Source organism: Dreissena polymorpha, chromosome 1 (assembly GCF_020536995.1).
Source record: "Dreissena polymorpha isolate Duluth1 chromosome 1, UMN_Dpol_1.0, whole genome shotgun sequence".
NCBI lineage: Eukaryota > Metazoa > Mollusca > Bivalvia > Myida > Dreissenidae > Dreissena > Dreissena polymorpha.
This window is the reverse complement of record NC_068355.1, coordinates 142,934,226-142,951,751: the sequence shown is the minus strand read 5'-3', so window position 1 is coordinate 142,951,751 and position 17,526 is coordinate 142,934,226. Positions and strand designations below refer to the sequence as shown.

General features: G+C 34.7%; 1 protein-coding gene across 1 annotated transcript; it reads right to left on the bottom strand.

Moving 5' to 3' along the window:
* Nucleotides 1-4,239: 4,239 nt before the first annotated feature.
* On the bottom strand, nucleotides 4,240-17,465 carry LOC127853478 (cell cycle checkpoint protein RAD1-like). Its single transcript, XM_052388031.1, has 8 exons — nucleotides 17,228-17,465; nucleotides 11,789-11,944; nucleotides 11,375-11,469; nucleotides 10,609-10,720; nucleotides 7,106-7,228; nucleotides 5,553-5,617; nucleotides 5,146-5,290; nucleotides 4,240-4,815 (listed from the first exon to the last, which is right to left on the bottom strand). The coding sequence occupies exons 1-8, from the start codon at nucleotides 17,342-17,344 to the stop codon at nucleotides 4,777-4,779; spliced, it is 852 nt and encodes a 283-aa protein (XP_052243991.1). The 5' UTR covers nucleotides 17,345-17,465; the 3' UTR covers nucleotides 4,240-4,776.
* Nucleotides 17,466-17,526: the final 61 nt, after the last annotated feature.

Below are 17,526 nucleotides of genomic sequence, written 5' to 3'. Positions count from 1 at the left end.
TATTGATATTACTGGTATATGGATCTGGACTCCAACAAAGTTATTTAAACATCGTTTATTGTCAAACACTGGATTTAGTTTCATTTTAAAAAACTAAATCAAACACACAAATATATCAAATTTAAAACAACAACAAGACAGCCTATATGGCGCTGAAGCTCTCACCTTATTTCAAAGTACACCAATCGCCTTGACTTGACCTTGTGACCAAGTTTTCTTACCTAACCCACATTCAAATGTGGCCCTGATATCACCAAGATAAAATATGTGACCATATATAACTAACTATTTCTTAGATTTGAACTGGTGACATAATTTTTTGACACTTCTCTCAGAATCGAATCAGGCAAGATATTGTCAAGATATCCATCCTGACAAAGTTTCATTCCTGTGGATTTTAGGGTGGTTACAAAGTTTTTCTAAGATTAGAAATGCAATCCTAGTATTTGGATGCATGTGACTGAGATTCACACTTGGTCACAGATATTGTCAGTATAAAGACTATGACCAGTTAAAGGGATCTTTTCACGGTTTGGTAAATTGACAAAATTGAAAAAAGTTGTTTCAGATTCGCACATTTTCGTTTTAGTTATGATATTTGTGAGGAAACAGTATTAGCGAACATTTACCATAGTCCAATATAGCCATTATATGTATCTTTTGACGATTTGAAAACCTAAAAATTATAAAGCGTTGCAACGCAAAACGATTGAATAATTTGGAGAGTTCTGTTGTTGTTGTTTAAATTTACGAAACTACGAAGATTGCTTATATAAGGTATTAAATACTTATTCTGTGTATACTTGGCGGAATAGCCTAGAGGGCTTATGCCTTTTTACTTCAGACTAACTCCAGGACTCCGGGGATCACTGGTTCGAGCCCTGGTACCGGCTACTTTTTGTTTCCTTGTTTTAATTTTATTCTTGATTTTTTACTGGAGCTTTTAAGATCCAATGTTTACATGTATCAATATAAAGCATTTAATTACAAACTTCAAAATATGCCAAAATCTGTGAAAAGGCCCCTTAAATCCACAATTGAGTCATAGATGGGATTTCTAGAGTGGTAAAAAGGTTTTATGAACATTTAAACTGGAGACCTAGTTTTTGGAGGCTTGTGACTAAAGGGGGTTTATAATACACTCCTTTAGATAAAACATCTGTAAAGTATACATGGTATGAATTCTCAGCACAAACAAACAAATCTTGGCATTTAAACAACATAAAAAAATAAAACATAGATATTTTTATGTTAATTCTTATATTAGTCATTTCAATTATAAGGGATATATATAAATATCTTTCATCTGCAAATTGGTTGTCCATATTAATGAGCGTAATACTGAACATCGTTTGACTGATGTTGACAATATTTTCCCCAAATTATCATAATTGTAAATAAACATTATGAAAACACAAAAAACAATATCAACATCTTTAACTATAACAAAGTGACACTGAACACTTAAAACCAGTGGGAAAAGAGGCGCAATACAAAGCCTGTTTTGCAGAATTTGATTTGGATTACCTTAAACCTCATATATATAGCATGTTACATTAACTAGCTTAAATTTGTAAATGATTAAACTGTTCAAATTTTATTTTAATTATACAACTGTTGTATAATTAAAATCAAAATTGACCAGAAATCATTTAATAACTGATATTTGAAACGAATTATCAGTCGGAGTTTTCAATAGTTTCTGAATCGTATTTAAGCAACAGTAGACCCACTCCATCCGAGAGGTTGCCTGCGAAGGTATAATCACATATTGGAGAGGAATACCCTTGCTTCATACAAACAGTTAGTAGACAGATTTTCAATATTTTTGACAATGTCAAGGGTCTGTTCTCATTTTAAACCATAGCTACCATTATTTTATACAACTTATTTAACAAAGCGATCCGTTGTGTGCATTATACACGCAAAAAAAATAAAAAATTATAAAACCCATATTCAATAGCCAGACATCCCTCAACTGTGTCACTTATATATATGTATTTACTAACTAAGCAAACAAAATAAACATACAACTACAAAGCAGAATGGTTGTAGTGTTCAGTGCAATACTTACTTTGAATGACCCGGTTCCCTTTCTAACAATAAACCGTTGTTTTGATGATGACCTCCCAGGGGTACCGATATATCAGTTCATCCGAGAGGGTTACGGATATAGCGTTTCATCCAAGAGGGGTACTGATATAGCGTTTCATCCAAGAGGTGTACGGATATAGCGTTTCATCCAAGAGGTGTACAGATATAGCGTTTCATCCAAGAGGTGTACAGATATAGCGTTTCATCCAAGAGGGGTACTGATATAGCGTTTCATCTGAGAGGGGGGCCGATATGGTTTAACACTGTGCATTGGCTAACCTGGGTCACAGCTGACTCTATATTGTGTCATGTGACACTTTTTGTGGCATTTAATATCCAGTAAGTAGTAATTCTGTTTAAATTTCCAAAAGGGTGGGAAAAAACACTCTTGCTGCTTTTCAATTTGTATAGAATTCAACTTCCTGTGACAACATAATCTTCTACCCGTATTGACGATTGTTTGTTTATTCCAAGATTTATGAAACAAATTGTTTTTTATTTTATGTAACACTAAGTTAAAAATTATTGACCTCTCATGAAAAGAAAAAGATATAAGGGATACTGACGTTATGGATGATACATGTATGAATTTTCATAATATCGTTTTATGTGACTTTCAAGTTCTGTTAGTTTTTGTGCTTAGACGAATATACCTTAAGTCAAATCTATTTACAAAGTTACATAATTTTCAACAAAAACTTAGTATAACAGTATTAAGTTTTATCCTTGTTGTTTTTTCTCAAAGAGACTTGTTCTTAGATTATGGCATTTTGTATGTGTACCTTAATGCCTTAAATTGTTTATTTAAACCACGGAAATGCAGAGCACCAGTTTTATGACGAATAGAATTTAAGAAAGAAAGAAACGAGAAGGACAACAAGTTTGCCTGAGCAGGGCTGGAATCATATGTTGAAATTAGTGATCCACGTGTTATGATAAAATTGAACAAAAGAAACAGAATCATTCCATTTATTCAATCATTTCAGGTTTGTAATGTTAATAATTTAAATGCACATAACTCATACACAAAGCTGTATTTTCAGTATGAGTGTAAGTCATAAGCTTTATTTTTGCTCTCTATTTTATATTGTACTTATTTTTTTTGAATATACAACAAACAATTGGGGAATTCTGATTTCACCCATCCAGACACAAGTCCCTCATAATAGTGAACTCATAATCCCCTCATTTCTGTTTAAGTTCTGGTTAAGTCAATTAATCTTCACATTTAGAGATATCACTGGATAATATTTTGGAGAAAAGACAGACTGAAAAACAGACAGCAAACCTGTAGCCCCCATATGTGAAACAGACAGCAAAACTATAGCCCCCATATATGAAACAGACAGCAAACCTATAGCCCCATATGTGAAACAGACAGCAAACCTGTAGCCCCGATATGTGAAACAGACAGCAAACCTGTAGCCCCCATATGTGAAACAGACAGCAAACCTGTAGCCCCCATATGTGAAACAGTCAGCAAACCTATAGCTCCCATATGTGAAACAGACAGCAAACATGTATCCCCTATATGTGAAACAGACAGCAAACCTGTAGCCCCCATATGCTAAACAGACAGCAAATCTAGAGCCCCCATATGTGAAACAGACAGCAAACCTAGAGCCCCCATATGTGAAACAGACAGCAAACCTAGAGCCCCAAATATATGTGAAACAGACAGAAAACATTGAGCCCCCATATGTGAAACAGACAGCAAACCTAGAGCCTCCATATGTGAAGCAGACAGCAAACTTGAAGCCCCCATATGTAAAACAGACAGCAAACCTATAGCCCCCATATGTGATACAGACAGCAAACCTATAGCCCCCATATGTGAAACAGACAGCAAACCTATAGCCCCCATATGTGATACAGACAGCAAACCTATAGCCCCCATATGTGAAACAGACAGCAAACCTATAGCCCCCATATGTGATACAGACAGCAAACATATAGCCCCCATATGTGAAACACAGGTTGGGACCTATAGCCCCCATATGTGAAACACTGGTTGGGACCAATAGCCCCCACATGTGAAACACTGGTTGGAACATATAGCCCCTATATGTGAAAGACAGGATAGGAGCTTCTAAGCACGCACTATTACAAATACATGCATACAGAAAAAACTAAATGACACCTGTCTATTTCACAAATGTATTTCTAGCTAATCATTAACAAACAAGAATATAATAAAATATAAATTGTCAAGCTTTTGCTATACATTTATACATTATTTACTATGTCAAAATGCATCTTTGAGTACTCATTTCTTCATTGTAATTAGGCAATCAAAAAAAGTCTGGAGTTTATATATCATTCTCTATGGTGAAATTGTTATCTACGATATTACCTGCGTAACTTAAACTCTTGTAAGAATGCCTCAAATACAATAGTGAAGTGTTTCACGTTGATTTGCATGATCAACAATTGTATGATGGTAACTAAGAAGGTCTGACACTCGTTAGACCTTTGAACACAAATTAAGTTTGTACAGTAACTTAGCGAGATTGAAAACTTCACATTCCTTTTATTCTTATATGAGATATACCTCACAAGGCAAGAGATCTCCACTCAAATACAGTGTGTGTTGCATGTTTTGCAGTATATCCTCTGATATGTATTGAAAGCATGTTAGTAACTGTGACCTCGACATTTTGCCAGTGACATTGACCCCCGTTATCAGTGATCTGGTTCATCAAGGTCTTCATCAGGGGCACACTGGAATTGTAAAACGTGCACAATCAACAGCTGATTAATGTGGCATGCTAAAGTTGTATGTCCTTAATTTCATAATACTGCATGCTGTAAGATAAGTACACTTATAGATAACTATAGCTTATCACAGTCAGGATAAAAGGAATACAACACAAAATATTGTTTTAATGTGAAAAACCTATTTCAAAACAAATCATTTCCCGAATTTCTTCATGTCGAGAATTAATAATAATAATTAATAATAACAAACCAACATGTTATTGTATAAAAAACACTTCCACTACACTGAACAAGTTTTGAAATCCTTCATACACAAAATAATAAAGTACTCACATAGTATTCCACGAAGCAAACCTGGCCGTCTTCATTCTTGATCATGTATTGGAGGGACAGGAAACCCCGATTGTCTGTACGTATGGAGACACGTGACGACAGAGCAAGGGCCTTCACTGATGGCTTCAGGAGAGACACTTTGTACCTGAAGAATCAGCCAATATCTCAACTAGTAAATACGTTTATCTCATAAAGTTGCTATGTGCTTTAACCTTATTATAACCCTACTTTATTTACTTCATTCAATCATTGAATAATCAAATAAAATTAACACACATTTGCTTGCTTTCTTAGCTCTGTACTACACATAGGAAAAACTTACACTTATTATATACATTTGTGTCTTGTGCTTTCCCAAACAAATTGTGTTTTAATCACAGTGATCAACGTTTGTATGCATGTTGTACCTGTTTGTCTGTGTCTGGGAGCACTGGAACGATTCCATCATGTCCGAGTCCTTAGGAAAGTCAGACTGAAAGGAAAATTATAAACCACTTCAAATCGTATGGCCATTGAATATCAAACAAGGGCTGTTTGTAAAACATGCATGGCCCCCATATGGGCTGTCAGTTGTAGTGGCAGCCATTGTGTGAATACTTTTTTGTCACTTTGACCTTGACCTTTGACCTAGTGACCTGAAAATCAATAAAGGTCATCTGCCAGTCATGATCAATGTACCTATGAAGTTTCATGATAATAGGCCTAATTATTCTTGAGTTATCATCAGGAAACCATTTTACTGTTTCGAGTCACTGTGACCTTGACCTTTGACCTAGTGACCTGAAAATCAATAGGGGTCATCTGTCAGTCATTATCAATGTACCTATGAAGTTTCATGATCCTAGGCGTAAGTATTCTTGAGTTATCCGGAAACCATTTTACTATTTCTAGTCACTGTGACCTTGACCTTTGACCCAGTGACCTGAAAATCAATAGGGGTCATCTGCCAGTCATGATCAATGTACCTATGAAGTTTGATGATCCTAGGCCTAAGCGTTCTTGAGTTATTGTCCGGAAAACATCTGGTGGACGGACCAACGGATGGACGGACAGACCGACCGACATGTGCAAAACAATATACCCCCTCTTCTTCGAAGAGAGGCATAATAAAACAAAGATACATAAGTATTTCAGTAGACTTTATTACCAATTGTAGCATGGCAATTACTAGGGTAGATCATTTATGGCACTATATACTGAACAAAAGAACTAAGATTACTGTTTAAACAATATATCAGACAAGAAATATCTTTAAAACTATTTCAGCATTTATGTGAATTGATTTTTGTTGTTGAATACAGTTGTTGCTCAGGTATGAGTAGGACCATAGTTTGCAATCTTACTGGAAATCCTTTTAAAAGAATGTAATCACCAAATCAAGATGAGTATTTGTGTAAACAAGCTTGCTGATACAAAAATGTGTGTGTTACTCTGTTGATCATTCTAGATGTTAACTAAAAATAGGTTTGACTTAACAAGTACAGTACTCATGAATGACAGTGCTGGCCGATCAACATTATATCCGGCATATGGTCTTTATGTTGCCATATTATAATGGACCTTTGAGCAACTGGGCCCTGGATTTTATTTTGCATATAAATATTTTACATTAAATACATATGTTAAAAGACCTCTCTCTGTATATAAATATGCTGTTATTCACAACCATTTTTTTAAATGATAATATAACACTTTTTGAACACAAGACAGAACATTGTCTGTTTTGCTAAGTTAAGGAATTTTTAATAAACACGAAAATTCCAGTTTATTCATTCTAGCCTACTGGTGGAAAATGTATCCAACATTTTATTTGCTCTTGGTAAAGGTAAATTAAGGTTAAATACCGGAGTTTGGCAACTACTCAAAAATACTTCAGTTATCATTATAGATCTTTTAGTTGTTTTTATTAACTGGGATAAAGGCAGTGTATTTCAAATTACACCATTTACAGCAAACTCACTGTGGTGCTTCCTGCATTTCCAAAAGTTGACAGTCTGAAATACGGGGCGTCTGGAGACATGAGAAACTCCAGTATGTCACTGGTCATGTCCAGCTCATTGAATGCCTCCTTCAGACATTCCGACTGGAGTTCATCAAAACAATACATGCAATCAATAACTTCCCTAAGTTCATCAAAACAATACATGCAATCAATAACTTCACTAAGTTCATCAAAACAATACATGCAATCAATAACTTCCCTAAGTTCATCAAAACAATACATGCAATCAATAACTTCCCAAAGTTGTTTAATTTAATAGTATAGAGGGGGAAACAACACTCTCAATTTATGTGAAACAAAATATTTTATGTACCAATAAATAAAAAAAAAATCCCAAACTCAATAATTATCAAGAACTTAGAAGGGTTAGTGTCACAAATAAAGAAAATTAGGGTACATAAATACATAATGAATCTAATCTATTCTATTTGCAACACATTCTTGCTCCTGTTTCGGTATCATAAACTTACATACTAATGTAACACACATATAAGCACCAGTGTCTTTTTTCAAGTTGAGGGTTAAAAGTGGCAGGGCCCTTCAGTAGGGGAATTTTGCTTCGTTTTGCTTGAAAAGGGGAATTTTAAGCTTGTTGTATAACTGTGTGTTTTAAAGGATTAAATCACATTCAATAGATTATACAGTGTTTTGTAAAGTTATAGAAGCATCTTTCCAACTCATTAGCTATTCTCTTAGAGGATACTTTTTAAGATAAGACAAAAATCATGTAAAACATCATATTGTTCTTAGCCAAAGACTTCAATGTAGATGGAAGAAGTCATGTAATATGTTTGGCAAAGATGATAAATATGAGTAGACAAACCAAATGTGAAGGAATACTGACTGAAAAAACACACAAGTAAATCTGCTTAATTTCAGTTCTTAAACCAAGTCAGATTTTCAGGTAAATATATTGATTATCACTTATAAAATCACTGACTCTGACAAATTAAACCACTAATTACTAAGCAATGAGGCAATGACTGTTTTAAAATTACCTCCCTTTTTATATTGTACATTGTAACTGACTAGCCACCATTTGTAAAAACAAACAAACATGAGAAAGCCAATTATTTAGTCTAAGATGTTTTGTTTTAGATAGAGCTAGCTATATTAATTGAAAAGATGCCTGTTTCCATTTCTTTATCATTATTTCTTCGAAAAATCAACAAACACGGGGTCGTGAAAACCGATGACAAATAGAAAACGCAGAAACTTCAGTTTTTCATACTACAGATTAAATAATTGTTTGCAATGATTTTAAATTGTTTTAATACATGTTTCCTTACATGTTTCTCATAATTTGGACTGAATTTATGGAAAAAAACTATTCTTTTTTTTCTACATCCTGAGGGGAATTTTCTTCAGAAAAATGGGAAATTTATAAATGTTTTAAGGAGGGGAATGAGGCTGAATTTCGGCACCAAAATTGCCCAAAAAAACACTGAGCATAAAAACATAGTTTTATTTAACAAGAGGGCCTGAAAGGCCCAAAGTCGCTCACCTGAGAAAACACAATATTATTGGGACAAATCTTCTGACCAAGTTTCATGAAGATTGGAAAATAAATGTGGCCTCTAGAGTGTTAACAATGTTTTACTATAGCCATATAAGGAAAAATGCCCCCCCCCTGGCAGCCATGTTTTTCAACCAACCCGCATCATTTTTGAACTCATCCAAGATATTATCGGGACAATTCTTCTGACCAAGTTTCATGAAGATCAGAAAATAAATGTGGCCTCTAGAGTGTTAACAAGGTTTTACTATAGCCATATTAGGAAAAATGCCCCACTCCCGGGTGGCCATGTTTTTCAACCACCCGGCATCATTTTCAAACTCGTCCAAGATATAATCGGGATTAATATTCTCACCAAATTTCATGAAGATCGGACAGTAAATGTGGCCTCTAGAGTGTTAACAAGGTTTTACTAAAGCCATATAAGGAAAAATGCCCTGCCCCTTGGCAGCCATGTTTTTCAAGCAAAGGTTACCATTTTTGAACTCGTCCAAGATATCATTGAGACCAATCTTCTGACCAAATTTCATGAAGATTGGACAATAAATGTGGCCTCTAGAGTGTTAACAAGGTTTTACTGAAGCCATATTTAGCCATATAAGGAAAAATGCCCCGCCCCTGGTGGCCATGTTTTTAAAGCAACCAAAAACATTTTTGAACTCACCAAGATATCATTGGGACAAATCTTCTGATTAAGTTTCATGATGATCAGAAAATAAATGTGGCCTCTAGAGTGTTAACAAGGTTTTACTATAGCCATATAAGGAAAAATGCACCGCCCCCGTGTTGGCCATGTTTTTCAACCAACAGGCATCATTTTTTAACTTGTCCAAGATATTATTGGGATGAATTTTCTGACCGAGTTTCATGAAGATTGGACAATAAATGTGGCTTTTAGAGTGTTAACAAGATTTTACTATACAGCCATATAAGGAAAAATGCCCCGCCCTTGGAAGCTATGTTTTTCAAGCAAATGTTACCATTTTTAAACTCATTCAAGATATCATTGGGACAAATCTTCTGACCGAGTTTCATGAAGATCAGAAAATAAATGTGGCCTCTAGAGTGTTAACAAGGTTTTACTATAGCCATATAAGGAAAAATGCCCCGCCCACTGGCGGCCATGTTTTTCAACCAACCGGCATCATTTTCAAACTCGTCCAAGATATTATTGAGATGAATCTTCTGACCAAGTTTCATGAAGATTGGACAATAAATGTGGCCTCTAGAGTGTTAACAAGATTTTACTATAGCCATATATAGCCATATAAGGAAAAATGCCCACCCCTTGGCAGCCATGTTTTTCAAGCAAAGGTTACCATTTTTGAACTCATCCAAGATATCATTGGGACAAATCTTCTGACCAAGTTTCATGAAGATCGGAAAATAAATGTGGCCTCTAGAGTGTTAAAAAGGTTTTACTATAGCCATATAAGTAAATATGCCCCGCCCCCTGGCATCATTTTCAAACTCGTCCAAGATATTATTGGGATGAATCTTCTGACCAAGTTTCATGAAGATCAGACAATAAATGTGGCCTCTAGAGTGTTAACAAGGTTTTACTATGGACATACATGTATATAGCCATATAAGGAAAAATGCCGCCTCTTGGCAGCCATGTTTTTCAAGCAAACGTTACCATTTTCGAACTCATCCAAGATATCATTAACACCAATCTTCTGACCATATTTCATGAAGATTGGACAATAAATGTGGCCTCTAGAGAGTTAACAAGGCAAGTGTTGACGCCGCACGACACATAACGGACGACGCACGACGGACAAAAAAGCGATCACAAAAGCTCACTATGAGCACGTTGTGCTCAGGTGAGCTAAAAAGGTAAGTACATTACTGTAATTGAAAGGCATTTCATTCAGAAATGGATTAAGGAAAGAAATTGAACTGATTAAAAACTATCAGTACCCGTATATTATTTATTTCCTACCTTCATTATGATCTTATTGACAACATTGGTGCTACAGAAATTGAAGTCCAGGACTTCATCAGGTTCGAGGGTCTTGATACTGCAATCAGTTAGCACGCCATCTTCCTCTAACCTGTAACCATGCAAACATACCAACTGCAGCTTTAAAACGCAATGGGTAATCTTATTCATATATATATCAGGACTTTGTCTTTACCAACATTACTTTGTGCATCATAGATAAAAAAGAAGATTTACATCACAAAAAGTCGCTACTGTTTTAACTCAAGCGATACAGCTTTGGCATCAACTGTAATTTAGACTGGACAATGAATGTGGTATCTTGAGCTTACACAAGTATTTTTTCTGTAATATGACCTAGTGACTAAGTTTTAAACCCCACCTGACCCAGTTTCAAACCATTCCGAGATATGATTGGGACCAATTTTAATGAAGATTGTGAAATAAATGTACCCATTAGAGTGTTCACAAGGAAAAAGTTGACAATGCACAACAGACAAAAGGTAAGCAAAAAAGCTCACAAAAAACACAACATGTGCTCAGGTAAGCTAAAAACATCAAAAGACTATAAGTACTAAAAATAACAGATTTACAAAAGGATCATATTGTTTTGCACATATTTCCTTTAATTTTCTTAGTAAAATGCTTTTCAATAAAATGACTCAATTTACTTGAAATAAAGGTATGTTTTTTGCAAATAGTGTCATTGAATGAAGTATTTTATTATTTGTTTTGTGAATGTATAATATTTTGTGTTGATCCATACATTAATATCAGAGGACACCCGTATCCACGGTAACACATCTTAAGGCTTGTACAGGCACCACTCACTGCTCCACTGCCAAAGATTGTCAAACATTCCTGGAATGTGAATTAACTCTTTCAGTGCTGGAACCGAATTTTGAAGGCCTTTGAAAACAGTTTGGATCCAGATGAGACGCCACAGAACATGGCGTCTCATCTGGATCCAAACTGTTTGCTATTCTGATAGTATTCTTTAAAAAAAAATCGAAGAAAATGCTTATTTTAGAAATTCAGCAGACAACATTTTAGCAGACTACAAATTTCCCAGCATGCAAAGGGTTAAGTTCCAATAATAAACAATGTCAAAGACAAATTAAACTGAAATAAAAACAGGCAAAAACACAATTTACTGGAACAGATAATATGAATGTCTTACCAACAAAACAGTTAGGTTAATTTTGAATGTTATTTGTTCTTCCTTTATAGTAAACTCCTGGAATATGCCTTCCTGTATAAAGGCATTAGCTTGAATGCATTTGGCATCTTCCACTGTGACTTTTAGTCCCATAGCACTGGCAAAAACAGTTGCAGTCTGAAACAAGAAGTGTTGTCAATTGAGAAATTGTTTCTTATTTAACTCTTTACCACAAAGATACGTATTTTGACGCATTTGTAGTCCCTTAGAAAGTTACATTTAATTAAATACCTTTCTTGCTAAATTCAAGTTTTAAAGGCTTCATTTCCAACCCTTAGTTACTGATGAGCAGCAAACAGCATAAAACCTGAACAGACTGCGAGTTACTCGCAGGGTGTTTTGGTTTTATGCTGGTTGCATAAGCCATTTTCACTTTGCTTCTTATGGGGGAAAAGGTTAAGCAATACAAATGTTGTGGAAAGATCAGAAAACAAAAAATACAAGTGGATAAAACATATTCAATGAATGTGGAATAAAAAACCAAACATTATACTTACACTTCTCACCAAAATTCAAACAAATGGGAATTTAAAGATGCTTTTACAATACAAAGTATTTTAACAGGAAATTTGTTTTACATACATAGGTAAATCACACACACACACGTGTGCATAATTAAGTCATACATCTTTGAATACCAGTTTAAATCCATATATTATTACTATAGACATTCAGAATGTTTGTTAATTTGGTCCAATATTCAATTTAATTCACAAAAGATCAGAGAAATTAATGTTTCACAGCCATAAGTGAACTTAAAACACAAATTAATGCCATCCACTTATTGGCATAGTAACACACCGACATATCATACATAATTCAGTGGTTAGTGCCCAATCTTGATACAGTGACATAGCCCTTGAAGATGATTTTTTTTATTTTGAAGATTTTTTTTTATTTTGAAGATTTTTTACCACTAAAACCAGCTATAATCGGATATTTCCAATGAACAAAATTACAACACAATAAATTAATTGAAACTTAATTTATCGTATCAGTGAGCTTGATACCACTGGTCCTTGGAAGATCTAGTTGTAACATACCTACATACAAAAGCAGAGATAGGTATTGTTGCACACAAACGCTAACCTGAATTTATTAAGTAAACAAGAGCTGTCACTATAGGATGACTTATGCCCCCTATAAACGCTTGATAGAAGTTATGAGCTTTATTCGAAACCTAAACGCAGATTTCGAAACCTAAACGCGGACCCTAAGTTCGCAGGGGTCAAAATTTGTGTGCGTATGAAAAGGCCTTGTCCGTATACACATGCATACTAAATATGAAGTTTATATCTCAAGGGACATAGAAGTTATGAGCATTTTTCAAAACCTAAACGCAGATTTCGAAACGTTAACACTGACCCTAACTTCAAGGTCAAGGTCACAGGGGTCAAAATTTGTGTGCGTATGGAAAGGCCTTGTCCATATACACATACATACCAAATATGAAGGTTATATCTCAAGGGACACAGAAGTTATGAGCATTTTTCGAAACCTAAACGCAGATTTCGAAATCTTAACGCGGACCCTAAGTTCAAGGTCAAGGTCACAGGGGTAAACAATTTTGTGCGTATGGAAAGGCCTTGTCCGTATACACATGAATATCATTTATGAAGGTTATATCTCAAGGGACATAGAAGTCATGAGCATTTTTCGAAACCTAAACGCAGATTTCAAAACCTAAACGCGGACCCTAAGTTCAAGGTTAAGGTCACAGGGGTAAAAAAATTGTGCGTATGTGCGTATGGAAAGGCCTTGTCCATATACACATGCATACCAAATATGAAGGTTATATCTCAAGAGACAGAAGTAATGAGCATTTTTCGAAACCTAAACGCAAAGTGTGAGGGAAAGACGGACAGACAGACAGATGGACAGACAGACAGTCCGATCACTATATGCCCCCTTTTCTTCGAAAGGGGGCATAAAAATACAAAAAGGACATGATTCTGCTAAATTCAAACCTCAAATAATGGTCCAGAAGACATGTGTGAAGTATGAATTAAATAGCTGTAGCCGTTACAGGGATAGCTACTTGTAGCATGCAAACTGAATTTCAACTTGCACACCAACCTTAACCAAACCTTCGTAAAAAAGGCTGGTCAAAATTACTGTTTTGAGCAATGAATGTCCAAACCGGCAAAGTTTAGTTTCATTTCAACATCCAATGTAAAAACATTATAATGTGTACCGGGTATAGAGAACTGGTATACTTGCACACAAATATTAAGCAGAGTCCAAAAAAGGACCTTTATTCTACTGTATTGGGTAAGAGTTTTGGACTTGGTCAGTGACACAATAACCTTGAACACATGAGTTAATTGTTAACCCTGTAATAGAAAGAAGTATTTCCTTATCCAATTTTTTTTAGTAACAAAAAGGGGCATCATTCATCTTAATTGCAGAGACTTGGAACTGTTTAATCTACAACAGGGACATAAAGAGAAGAGAATGTGTTTGCACCTCTTTAACATATGTGTATTTAATATGTTAATTGATTTGCTAATATTACTTATTTGTAATAAATGAAGGTAAAATCAATATATTTTATTCTTGCTTTACGGTTTAATATAAATTTGACATTTTATTTGGAAAATTTTATAAAGAAATAGATCAGTTTTGAAATACAGAGAATATTCCTGGAAGATTCAAATATAAAACATTGATTGTATTACCGCCTTTAGATTATTATATTAATTTAAAAATGATACATAATCAATAAACATACATAAAATTAGAGTTTAAGGAAAAGGCAGATATGAACTTTTCAATTAAAAAAGTCTGCATTGACCTGAAATTATTCAAGGCTTCTCTACTGAATATCTTGTAAACTACTTCAGTTAAAATCCCTCAATTCATTTCAGCTATACCTTTTTATAATATAAATTGCTATTCAGACATGCAATGCTAATTTAACAAGGGCTGTTTGTAAAACATGCATGCCCCCCATATGGGCTGTCAGTTGTAGTGGCAGCCATTGTGTGAATACGGTTTTTGTCACTGTGACCTTGACCTTTGACCTAGTGACCTGAAAATCAATAGGGGTCATCTGCCAGTCATGATCAATGTACCTATGAAGTTTCATGATCTTAGGCATAAGTATTCTTGAGTTATCATCCGGAAACCATTTTACTATTTCGAGTCACCGTGACCTTGACCTTTGACCTAGTGACCTGAACATCAATAGGAGTCATCTGCCAGTCATTATCAATGTACCTTTGAAGTTTCATGATCCTAGGCTTAAGCATTCTTGAGTTATCATCCGCAAACCATTTTACTGTTTCGAGTCACTGTGACCTTGATCTTTGACCTAGTGACCTGAGAATTAATAGTTGTCACCTGCCAGTCACGATCAATATACCTATGAAGTTTCATGATCCTAGGCGTAAGCATTCTTGAGTTATCATCCAGAAACCATTTTACTGTGTCGAGTCACCGTGACCTTGACCTTTGACCTAGTGACATGAACATCAATAGGGGTCATCTGCCAGTCATGATCAATGTACCTATGAAGTTTGATGATCCTAGGCGTAAGCGTTCTTGAGTTATCATCCGGAAACCATTTTACTGTTTCGAGTCACCGTGACCTTGACCTTTGACCTAGTGACCTTAAAATCAAAAGGGGTCATTTGCTTGTCATGATCAATCTACCTATGAAGTTTCATGATCCTAGGTGAAGCGTTCTTGAGTTATCATCTGGAAACCATTTTTCTATTTCGAGTCACTGTGACCTTGACCTTTGACCCAGTTACCTCAAAATCAATAGGGGTCATCTGCCAGTCATGATCAATGTACCTATGAAGTTTCATGATCCTATGCCTAAGCGTTCTTGAGTTATCATCCGGAAACCATCTGGTGGACGGACCTACCGACGGACTGACATGTGCAAAACAATATACCCCCTCTTCTTTGAAGGGGGGGGGGGGGGGGCATAAAAATAGTTGAGGGCAAAGGCTGATATGTTCTATTCAATATTAAGAAACACTGCGTCAGTCAGAAATAATACAAACATTCACTAATAAATACCTCAGTCTATTCACTTTAAAATAAAAAGTTTTAGATGTTTGAATCAATTTTTTTTCTTAGTATTGTACATTTGATAAAACCTTTGAAATGAAACTTAAATCAGAAGTATTACTAAAGAAACAATAAAACTTTGGGCAAAACCAGACATGTACCTTTAAATAACAAAATCTGCATCAGCTTGAAATGTTACAAAGATATGTTAATGAATATCTGTCAGAATATTTAAGTTAAAGTTTTCCTAGTATTGTTTATTTCTATGTTACCTTTACAATGATACTAAAATCATAAGTTTGTATAAGAAAACAATACAATTTTATGCAAAGATGAATATGTTCTTTTTCAAAAGAAAATCTGCATAGGCCTTAAATGTTATAAAGATCTGTAACAGATATCTCCAAGACTATTCACGTTAAAATCAAAAAGTGTTCTTAGTGCATCATGTATTGTACATTTTTATATTACATTTTTAATGACACTTAAATCAAAAGTAATTATATAGAAATAATAAAGTTTAAGGCAAAGGCGTATATGAACTTATCAATTAGCAAATTAAAGCTTGAATTGTTGCAAAGATTCCCTAATGTTGATCTCTGAGACTATTCTCATTAAAATAAAAGTTTCCACTGCAAATTTTATATAAAATTTCAAATCAGTTTTTATAAAGAAACAATAACATTTTAAGCAAAGGTGGACATGTACAGTATGTGTGCATTTGCCTGAAATGTTACAAAGATTCCCTAATGAATATCTCCGAGACTATTCACATTTCAATAAAAATGTTTTCATAAACTTTGTTTCATCTTTCAAATGTTTTAAGTTTTAGTAGTTGAAGTCAGGAAATAATGTTTTTTGGAATCAGGCAGGCGGAAACACTGCCATAGCACATGACAATGCCAGATAACAGCGGGCCAAGAGATTAATTGAGTCTTGCATTGAAGTTTCTAAGTTTTTATTGATAAATCTTATATGAAATCAAGGACAAGAGCATTCATGTGACATTTCATGTGAATACCTTTAGCAGAAAAAATGATGGAGATTTTTTCCTTTAAACCCTAATCAAATTTCTCAATCATGTCAATGACCACTAGGCACTAACACATTTTTGAAGTTTCAAGTTGTATAAAAAGTGACATAGAGATGTTAAATATTAACCTTAACCAGAGAGCTACAAGGATGCGTACAACATTTGGTTGAGTATTTTAGTTAGTTGGACTATAAGTTGGACTTCCAGGCGACAGGCATTTGCAGAGATGTAGATCTACGTCTCTGTAGATCTTCGTCTCTAGCATTGAGAGCCAGTTTTGCAAAGAATGACACAAAATCAATCATACACTAACAATATCATAGCGGTGACATAATAAAACGGTTTACCTCCTTAAAGTGAATTGCTTTTAGAATATTTGATACACTCCTTGCATTATCTATTTTGGCCAACAACACAAATTGGTCATCATCGGCAGCTTCTTGTGTTGACAGAGCCATTGGCATTTTTAATTATTTAGTTAGAACTACTACAAAGAGGAAAGTAAGTACTGCTTTAGATGAAACACGTGATGATCTATAAAAAAATCTAGGGTTTCTGAAATGTCAAATTTACGCGCCAAATTTTGATATCTTGATATTTATTTGTATTGTAATAGTAGCAATTTGATGTTGATTCGTACTCACTT